At 40.8% G+C, this 11,084-nt stretch overlaps 1 protein-coding gene across 1 annotated transcript; it reads left to right on the top strand.

The window, feature by feature from the left end:
- Positions 1-7,056, top strand: CLEC3A (C-type lectin domain family 3 member A). The gene is made up of 3 exons (XM_045533156.1): positions 1-193; positions 4,473-4,556; positions 6,610-7,056. Exons 1-3 carry the CDS (start codon positions 79-81, stop codon positions 7,002-7,004), a joined length of 594 nt encoding a protein of 197 aa, XP_045389112.1. The 5' UTR covers positions 1-78; the 3' UTR covers positions 7,005-7,056.
- Positions 7,057-11,084: the final 4,028 nt, after the last annotated feature.

Raw genomic sequence — 11,084 nt, 5'->3', positions numbered from 1 at the left:
TGTGGCCCTGCAGTCTACCTGCTCCATAGCTGCTGCACAGGGGCTGGCACAGTGGCCCGGCAGGCTTGCCCTGGAGCCATGGCAAAGAATGGACTTGTAATTTGCATTCTGGTGATTACCTTACTCCTGGACCAGACCACCAGCCTCCCGTCCAAATTAAAAGCCAGGAAGCACAGTAAACGCCGAGTGAAAGGTAACAGGGCTTCTCCATCTAGCAAAATTCTAGGCTTATTGGGTGTGGGGAGGTGCTGGACAGTGTTCGCTTCCAAACTCCTCCAGGAGACTGTTCCTGGTGACAGTACTGTCATGCCTATATGGCATTTCATGGAATTGAGTGACCTTTTAATTCTCTGGGACAGTTTGATATTTAAAAGAATCATGTGGTTGGGCTTTTCTTTTTAATAGAAAAAAACTTAGTGATATAAACAATTTCTATATTGCATATCTTTTGTTAGGTGGGCTTAGATAGGTAGAATGTCCTTGTAGAGGGAGCTCACCTGGTTACGTGAACACCTGGTATCATGAATGATATAGGACAAGCAGAACATGTTGATTAAGTGAGTACATTGATTTACTTGTAGATATTGAACAAGTCTATTCAAATATATTTGCAAGGTAACTATAATTCTATTAAATGTGTAGTAGAGGATAGAGGTATTGGTAATTGTGACTTCATTTTTTTATCATTGGTCATCATGTAGGTATAGTTTCATATCCCTGGCAGTATAAGGACAGTCTATATTTAAACTTTTTCATGTATAGACAGAGAAATTGAACTGCTCTTTAACTTAAAAATATATCAGTATGCGAAGTCATATAGTGTTTGAAGACGTTTTGGTGCAAAATTGAATCTCCTAAGCAGTCCCAAATTTGGGGTGGCTTTAATTGGGTTAACAGGTGGAAAAAAATTGCAAAAAACAAAAGGGATGGCAATTTATTTGCAATATGCTGAAAGCAAAGCAAAACAGAAAAACAGCAAGATGCAGGGTGATGTTTTATCTCATCCTCAGTCATTTTCATATCAGGATATTTAAAAATATGTATTATGACACTATTTTCTTATCAATTTCACTTCACTGGTAATAAAACACACCAAAAAAAAAAAAAAAAAAGAAAATACTAACAAGGTTAAAATCTTGAGTTGACATGGCAGACTGCTGGTGGGTAAATGGGAGCCTTTTGTATTGTCTTGTTGTATTTTGCTTTAATGATGCTAAAGTGCCCTTTTCCGGGGGCATTTATTTATAAAATTTAGGTCTGATGCGAGGTTCCCTAAGTGGAATCTTTTTTTTTTCTTATGGAATATTCTATCTCCTTCTTTGAATGACAGATTGAAATACTTCTCATGAGTAGATGCAGTATATTGCTACAGACGAGGTCAGGGGAAGAGGTGACACTGGGCTATGGGGTGTATTTTTTTTTTGCCAGCATTTCTTCACCACTGGGAGGGAGGGGCCAAATGGTGACCACCCAAGTAGGGATGTGTAGAGGGGCTGTGAATGTGTGCACGAGTGTGCCTGTGTGTGCCGTGTGGGTAGTTCTGAATTAACTGCAGTTTATATTTCGGTTACCCAGGTACCTCCCTCCCTCTCTTGCTATCCCCTGCTTCCTCCCACCTTGTGCATACCCACACTTTTTTCTTTTAACTGGGTATGCACATCTTAAATATCATCCCCGAAAAAGTTTTTGCTAATTCTTTGCTATTAGGTCCAAGAAAGGAAATTGGAAGTGAAGCAATAAACCTAAGAAGTTTTTCCCCACCCACCCACATGCTTTCAAAATATTTTAAGTATCTTGAAATAAAGTTTAAGAAATCAAAAGTGAAAGCCATCCGGGCAAAGTGGCTAATGCTTGTAATTCTAGCACTTTGGGAGGCCAAGGTGGGAGGATCGCTTCAGGCCAGGAGTTCAAGACCAGCCTGAGCAACATAGTGAGACCCCCATCTCTACAAAAAATGAAAACATTGGCTGGGCATGGTGGCACACGCCTTATAGTTCCAGCTACTCAGGAGGCTGAGGGAGGAGGATCTCTTGAGCCCAGGAGTTGGAGGTTGCAGTGAGCTTTGATGACACCACTGCACTCTAGCTTGGACAACAGAACAAGACTTTGTCTTAAAAAAAAAAAAAAAAAAAAAGTGAAAGCCATCTTCTCTCTCCTAATCCTCATCATGGGATCATCCACTATTAACTGTTCGATGATAATATTCCCAGAGTCTTTTAAACGCACAACTAAAATTGATATTGTTAACAAAGTAAGAATTGGCTATGCAAAATGTTTGGCAGGTAAATGAATTTATTTCACCTATAAAATATTGAATAGCTATCGGTATAAGGCATACCTCATTTCCTTTAACAGCTGCATAACAGTCCATTGTTTGGATGGGTCATGACTTAATCTGTTCTTTCTTGCGGAATTTTATGTGGTTTCCAATATATCTCTTTTTGATTCAATACCCCCAGGAACTGCTTAGTGCACGTGTACTGATCCCCATGCTAGGATGTTATGATATATTTCTAAAAGTAAAATTTCAGGTTAATCATACTTTCTAATTGTCTCTTTACATGATAACATCAATCCATGCTCCCATCTTCATGGTATGAGAGTGGCCCACTCCCTCACACCCACACAACCTGACATCATATAATTGCCTCTGGGAATTATTTCTGCATTTCTATACGGTACCTACTTCTTGAGAACAGCAATGATAAAATGAAAGGGAGCTTTCCTTGGGACTCAGAATGGCCATTGAATGATTTAGCTAGCTCCAAACACAAGAGTTCCCTGCTACTTACTTCATAGGTCTCAACAAATTATGTGCTGCATTAATGAATAAAATATCATTTTCACAGTGAAATAGTTGTTCGGTGTATTCCCTTTGTTCATGGTAGACAAAACACATCCACATTAGCTACAAGGGACAGAAGCCAAAGCCAAGTCACCTGGATAATGACTTCTATAATAATCTCCCAGGAGTCTAATATTAATTCATGTGTATTTGTGTTAGATACAATGTTTACAATCTCCCAGTAGAGGCCACTTATTTAAATAGAATGGAGCAGGAAGCTGAGAGGGATGGGGGGATGATGTTTGTAGAGCTGACAATTTATAACTTGGAAGCAAGTCTTCAGTGGCATTTGCAAGCCTGGTCCCTGAAAGCTGATGGTTTCACATTCTGAATGCACTCTTATATTTATTCTGGGTTGAATGGTCCCATGGAGAAAATTCCTGGGTTTTTGTATTTCTGAGCTGAGCTATCGGATGCTTGGAGAATTGATGTACTGCATAAAGTGAAACTGAGGTGGGGGCCACCCCTGGATGCTCCAGAAGACATTTTCCTAACCAGAATGTGGACACACCTGGCTCATGAAGCACATGTTTAAGGGAACAGTGAATTAGCACATTTGGATTTTAGACTGAAAAATCCAGTACAGAACACAGATTCTCTATTTGGCACCACAAAGAGGCAGCTGAGGACACTTCATATTAAGCTTTAAGTATCTTCTCTGTCTGGGGCCATGTGCTAGGGACCAATAGAGGTGATTGCTGTGCAGAAGCAGACAGGTGGGATGGGAAGAGAACAGGCTTGGAGCCAGAAAGTTCACATCCCAACTCTGTACCTTACCAGCTGGGTGACCTTCCGCAGATTAAATCAGCTTTCTGTGACTCTATTTCTTCTTCTGGGAAATGGAGAGAATGACAGTGTCTCTCTCCTAGGAATACTGAAAGAATTAATCTCTGGCATACAGGATATGGTGGCTTTTAATATTTTTTATCTTTATGATTTATTATAATTCCTGCCTTGACCATCTTGCGGGCTGTCAACCTCTAAGAGAGTCCTCATTAGTCCTGGAATTTGGATTTAGCTAAGGTTGCTCATTTTCTGCCACTCTCTTATAGCCACAGTTGGTAAAGGACAGCCATGAAGAGTCTTTGGCCTCTTCCAGGAACCTCAAAAACTAAATAAGTTGCTATTCCCTAATATAGCTGTATTTTATATGGCCATTTATTACTTAATTCTGCCAGGAGCCACCATACTTGAGGCATCAGCTGTGTAGAGGATACCTGGGAACAGGGGACTTGGGGACCTGAATAAGTCTGAGTTTTACCATTTATCTGTGCATAATTACCTCATTTGTTGGGCTCATCCTCGTTTTTTTTTTTTTTTTTCTTTTCTTTTCTTTTCTTTTTGAGACAGGCTCTCACTCCGTGGCCCCAGTAGAGTGCAGTGGTGCTATCATAGCTCACTGCAACCTCAAACTCCTGAGCTCAAGCGATCCTCCTGCCTCAGCCTCTTGAGTAGCTGGGACTACAGGCATGTGCCACTCCACACTCAGCTGTTTCTATTTTTATTAGAGACAGGATCTTGCTCTTGCTCATGCTGGTCTGAAACTCCTGAGCTCAAGCCATCCTCCCGATTTTAATCGTATGCTTTTCATTTTGCCTACCTGCTCCCACCCTGAAATTTCCTCCAGAAAAGGATGGCGACCTGAAGACTCAAGTTGAAAAGCTCTGGAGAGAAGTCAATGCCCTGAAGGAAATGCAAGCCCTGCAGACAGGTAAGACCCCCCACTGCATCAGGGCCTTGTCCCAACAGAGATAGGAAAATACATGGCGATTGTCAGTGGTTTAAAATCATATCTAGGCTACTTGTTGAGTTCTGGGTGACATCTTTTTAAAAGATAAGTTGACAAACCAGATCTATGTCCAAGTGAGAGGCCCCCAAAGCTGGGAGATGATTGTTTTGGGAAATCAGCTGGATTTGCTACCCCGTTCTCCTTTATATATGGGTGGTATAGAAGTAAAAATAGGTAGTTCAGGAAAATATTTTAAAAGTCAGTTCGTAATTATGCTCTAATGGGTAGTGAAACAGAATAAAGCAAGTACTAAGTGACTGAAGTGATTAGCATTTATTGGATGTTAAGTAAGTGACCATCAGGAGATCCACTCAGGTCCAACTAAGACAGGCTCAGAGAGTTCACCTGGGTGACATTCAGCATCAGATGCACACAGAAGGACTTGGGTTAGAACCACAGGTTGCCAACAGTGCAGCGTCCAGTGCTCCTTTTCCAAGGAAGTAGAGCTGCCAACACCCTATGTAGCTGGACACGCTACTGTCCAGGAGATATTCTCTAAGACGTGAGCAAATGAGAGTCACACTGGGCAGGAACAGGAACAGCCCTGGTTTACGAGGCTCATACGCCCAGGAGCCGACATCCTTTGTAGCAACTCCAAAAGTAGAGTGTCCAGGGTCCCGTTAAGAGACCTACCCCATTACAAGTTACTGCCTTCAGGGAAGACTGAAGTTATGGCTTTCCATCAAGTATTTATAACGCCCAGGCCAGATGGATGCTACCAATCCAGGGTCAGTTTTGCCATAAGCAATGTTGCCTGGTAACAAGAGTGTCATACTCCCTTTATGAGGTTTCCAGGGGAACAGAATTAGAAAGTTAAAGGAAGGTCAAATGCTCATGAGGAAGGGGCAAGAGTTTTGTTAACATCCTACTCACAGTCAGGCACTATAAATTTTTTGTTTTGTTTTGTTTTGTTTTGTTTTGTTTTGAGACAGGGTTTCTCTCTGTCACCCAGGCTAGAGTGCAGTGGTGTCATCACAACACACTGCAACCTTGTACTCTTGGGCTCAAGCGATTCTCCTGCCTTAGCCTCCCAAGTAGCTGGGACTAATTTTTTCTATTTTTAGTAGAGACTGGGTCTCATTCTTGCTCAGGCTAGTCTCAAACTCCTGACCTCAAGTGATCCTCCTGCCTCGGCCTCCCAGAGTGCTAGGATTACAGGTGTGAGCCACCTTACCTGGCCTATAAATTCTCTACAAAAATATTAAACGTTAATCCTACAACTTACGTTGACTCCTCCACAACTTAAGCTATTATGATTATGCTCATTTTATAGATGGAGAAACCAAGGCACTAAGAAATTAAGTAATTTGTTCAAGATTTACACAGGGAGTTAATGTCAGAGATGAGACCTCAACCCAGGCACTGTGGCCCTGGAGCCTGAGTTTCCAAAACCATGCCTTAAAACTATCTTTATGTTTGGTTTATCTTGAATAACCTAAGTAATATTACCAGGCCTCAGTTATCTGCTTAAGAAAGTTACTGTCTCTTCACACTTGGAGTCAGACTTTTGTTTTTGTTTGCTTTTAATAATTATAAAAGACCATCCAGTTCCAGAAGTCCCAAGAAGTGCAGCACATAATGGAACTACACTAACCAGCAAGCATGTGTATATCCAAGCAACACGAGGCTTATGGTGGGCAGATCTGGGTTTGTGTAGTTGTGATCTTAACATGCTATGTAAATTACATTTACATGCTAAGTTGTGGCAAGAAACAATTTCTCTGAGCCTCAATAGTCTAATGTGTGAAATGTGGATAATAAAATAGCACTTCATGGGGTTGTCATGATTAGGAGTTCATTTATGTAAAATACTTAGCACAGTGTCTGGCACATACAAAAATCTTCAATAAACGTCAGCTCATTATCATCATCAAACATCATTCATTCCACACATATTTATGGCTATTTGCTGGGTCCAGCCCTAGCCACAACACACTCCAAAAATCTTACTATGTCAAATTTGACATCTTCACAGTCTGTCTCCGAGGAACAAAAGTTCACAAGAAATGCTACCTTGCTTCAGAAGCCTTGAAGCATTTCCACGAAGCCAATGAAGACTGCATTTCCAAGGGAGGGACCCTGGTGATCCCCAGGAACTCCGACGAAATCAACGCCCTCCGAGACTATGGTAAAAGTAGCCTGCCAGGTGTCAATGACTTTTGGCTGGGCATCAATGACATGGTCACGGAAGGCAAGTTTGTTGATGTCAATGGAGTTGCTATCTCTTTCCTCAACTGGGACCGTGCGCAGCCTAATGGTGGCAAGCGGGAAAACTGTGTCCTGTTCTCCCAATCCACTCAGGGCAAGTGGAGTGACGAGGCCTGCCGCAGCAGCAAGAGGTACATATGCGAGTTTACCATCCCTTCGTAGACCCTTCCCAAATGCGTCTTCCAAGCAAGATCAATCACGATTGATAGGTTGGTGGTCCCCCCAAATAAGTCAAAATTGTAAGAATTAATTGCAAAATTGCAACACAGGAGTCAACAGCAATGCAACAGAGTCATCCAATTTTGATAACACCTTTCTTTGTGATTTTTCCCTCCATGGGGCATAGGGCAAAGGGCATCAGAAAGTAACGATCCAGCCATGTGCATGCTGTTAAAGTGACTTTTATGAAGGGGGCTATCAAATTCTTCTCTCCTTCCTACTCCCTCTTAACTTGTATAAGCCCAATCTATTTTAAAAAAAGAAAACATAATCACCATGCATTTCTTTAATCCAGAAAAGCAAGCTTAGGCTACCTGGAAGATTCTGCCTTGAAAGTTTAGTATATATTTGATTGATGAGAATCCCCTAAAGTCAGAGATTCTAGGTGCTATATAATCCAAAAACATTTCAACCTGATGCTCAACCCATTCCATCTTGGCAATAACACATTGTCAGCCCATTACCTTCCTTTGAGTTGCTACATCTCCCGGTGGGACTTGTATCTCCATATCAGAACATGAATGTCCGATGAGGTTCTGATTTAACTTCTTTTCCTTGAGTCCTCCCTGCCCGACCCTTTGTGGAAGTTTCCAGTTAAGATTTGAAAGGAAATGACAAGGCAGCATATTTGATTGATTTCCACCCCCAGCGTTACATTACAACTGGGTAAACCTGAGACAGACCAAGAGCAGAAGACTCTATGAGAAAAGAAAATAGAAAAGAAAACCTACATTTCTTTTGCTTTGGCATTTGTACTTTGTCCCTCTATGAAATTGAGGGTGGACTTTATACCTGTTAGTCTCCTTTTTTGACATTCCTTATATGCATGTATTGGTCAACCAGCATTATATATTTAAGTCTATTAGGGGCAACCTAGCTTTGAAAGTTGAAAATGTTATTTAAATAACACTATTTTGGAGTCACACGACTACATAATTTTTTATTCAAATGCTATCCCCAATAAATTGTTTAACTGGATTGTATGAAATAACTTCATTGCTTAATATTAAATTACAGAGTTTAAGCTTGGGGGAAAATGGGCTTTCTAGAAGCAAAAAATTCTAAATATATTCTGTTCTTCAAATAAATATATTTCTTTTTTCTTTAAATGTTGAATGTGTTTTGTGAACAATACCCTGGCTCTACAAACTTTAACTACATGTGCTTCGAATTAAGTTTTAGTTCTTTTCATTGCACGATAATAAAGCCTGAATTCTGATCAATGTGGATGTGTTTGGATGTTGATTATAGTCATTCAAACTATGTTGGCAGAGTCTGGGGGAAAAATACCTTGGATTTAATCAAACTCGTGATTCCAGTGTACTCAGAGAACAATTTTACCTGGATATAAAGAGACATGGTTGGGGGAGGAAATTTAAAGACAAATTGTAGCTGCTGCAATTGTGTTTGGTTGACCATGGCTAACTCCCTACTGCAACATAACTGTAGTCTTAAAGATAATGATGGTAATGAAATAAGTTGACATTAATTAGTGCATTCTCATCACACTCTAGGTACTATGCTAAATTTTATATATTTCTCATTCATCATGTTCAGAACAACCCTGAGAATTAGGCTCTAGAATTGTCTCATATTGCAGAAGAAAAGAAATGAAAGAGAGAGACATGACAAATTGCCCTAAATCACAGGCCAGGAAGTGGTGGGATTGTGCCTGGAACCCAACAAGCTGATTCAGATCTTACATGCTTAGCAACTATAGAAGAGCTTCACAAGGTGAAACTTATTCAGACAGGTGACAGGGGTGGACTCTAGTCCATTTGCCCAATTTCTTCCTCTGGGGTAAAAATGTAAGCAAACAGATGACCTTGAGAAGGCATTCAGCCTGAGGCCTCTGCACAGAGGAAGATGTCTCTTCCTCCCCCCTTTGCAAAGGCTGAATAAAGACAACTATGCTTCGCACAAAGAATGTTAGGGTTTGGGTCTCCAGAAAATGGGGTTAGACAAGGTCATCCTTCCCAAAGCACCCCATACAGAGCAGGAGAAGAAATTAATTCAAAATAATAGATGAAGGTTAGTATGAGGAAATCAAGACTAGTTAGCAAGACAAAGTGCAGATTATGGGAAACTGCTAGACTGGAAGGAATGGATTAAGAGGTTAACTGGCTTGCCCTGGGTCAAACTCTTGACCTTGACTTTATTACTTCACTAACAAATCAGCCAAAAGCCACATCCATGAGATTCACTAACCTGGACTTCTCTTTGGTGTATTTTGCCTGTTGGACACTATCTAGCAAACAATTGGTCCAGGGAGGAAGGATAAATGGGTTTTAACTCTCATGCCAACTCTATGTCTTCATAAAAGCTGCCTGGACTATAGCACAGAGAAGCATCTTGAAGCTTGGCAGAAAAGGTGCCATAGCAATTAGCAAAGTCTCTCACAAATTCATGGTAGGAGGATGTCAACATTTGCATCCATGTGTTATTCTTAGGGCAAATGCTCAGCTTCCCAAGGATGTCATTTAAATTCAAAGCCCAGTGGAGACCCTGCAAGCCTTATGAGGAAGCTAATTTGAATGCTTAGAGCAGCACTTCTCAGATTTTCACATGCTTACAAATCACCTGAAGACCTTGTTAAATGGGAGATCTTGCAGGGCTGGGCTGATTTTAACAATCTTCCAAAGGATGCCAACAGTCTGGACCACAGACCACAGTTTGAGCACCAAAGTCTCTGACTGTAGCAGTTTTGTTTCTTTTTAGCACAAACATTAAGGGTAGGTGCTACAGTTTATCTGAGTAAAGAACTATACAAAGAGAAATTGTTCTACCTACCAAAGATGCTTCCATCCACATCATTAAGTGAGGTAACAAGTAAAAATCAATAAGTTAAAGGTAACACCAATAATAGAGACTCAGGTCCAATAGTGATTTGGAGGAGAACTGACTTATTGCAAGGCTTGATGGCTCCTTCCTCTTCCCTAGCATTGCTGAACAGCATTTCTTTTCTAAAAATAAAGATATAAAGCCTTTCCTGATCTCAGATTAGCAAGAACTTTCATAGCATGACCAAAAAGTCACATCTAACAAATGAAACCCACAAAATTTGATCTTGGGGGCATGCAATAAATATTGTCAGGTTTTAACTAGTTAAGTATCTTATTTAATCTGATGCAAGAAATTCAAAGGGTAGCTACTAACTGTCAAGCACTGTGTTGGGAAATATGGAGAGTAGTAAATTCTAGTGTGCCAGAGAAGAACTAGACTACCTTATGGGGGTCTACAAAGACCACATGAATAACTCTAATTACATATGGCAGTTAATTGACATGAACTGACACCCACAAAATGGACAATGGTTTAAATAAATCCCCACAAAGGAAATACACTGATAGTTAAAAATATGTGTTCATGTGCAAGCAAGTATAGCTGACACTCCTGCTCCTGATACGGTTGGTTCAGGGAGGTGTCCTCAGTCCAGGCAGAGCTAATTGGATTCTTTTCCAGTGATTGTCATCTGGACACTTGGGAGCAATGAAACACTTTCTGCTGGACATGCTAAATTGGGACAAAGTAAATTTAGGGCTTCTGGCAGAATTCTTCCCTTCTAGATGGATGCAATGTGCAGAATGAAGCAAAACAAAGAAAAGCAATGATGAGAAAGAAATAAGGGCACAAGGAGAGAAGGAGGGTGGGAGAGAGAAAGAGGGAAAGTGTGTGTGTGTTCACATAGTTCTTACTTTATCATTCCAATTCCCCAAAGCCCCGATTTCTATCTCTGTAAATTCTACGAGCTAACCCACAATTCCTCCAAGCTGCACAGGACACGTTCTCCCTTTCTTGAGCTAGTTTGAGTTGGCACATTGGCCAGGATAGTCTAGGTTATGGTGCAGTAACAACCTCAAAAACCTGAGTGGTTTGAAACAGCAAGTTTCTTTCTCTCACTCATTCTCCCGTCCACTCTGCATTAAAAGAGGCCTTGCTTTGAGTTGCTGTTATTCTGCAACACAGGTTAATGGAGGTGAAACTGTGTAGAATGTTGTCATTCTCTACAGCAGAGGAAAAGAG

Source organism: Lemur catta, chromosome 20 (genome assembly GCF_020740605.2).
Source record: "Lemur catta isolate mLemCat1 chromosome 20, mLemCat1.pri, whole genome shotgun sequence".
Lineage (NCBI taxonomy): Eukaryota > Metazoa > Chordata > Mammalia > Primates > Lemuridae > Lemur > Lemur catta.
This window is presented reverse-complemented; position numbering and strand designations above follow the sequence as displayed.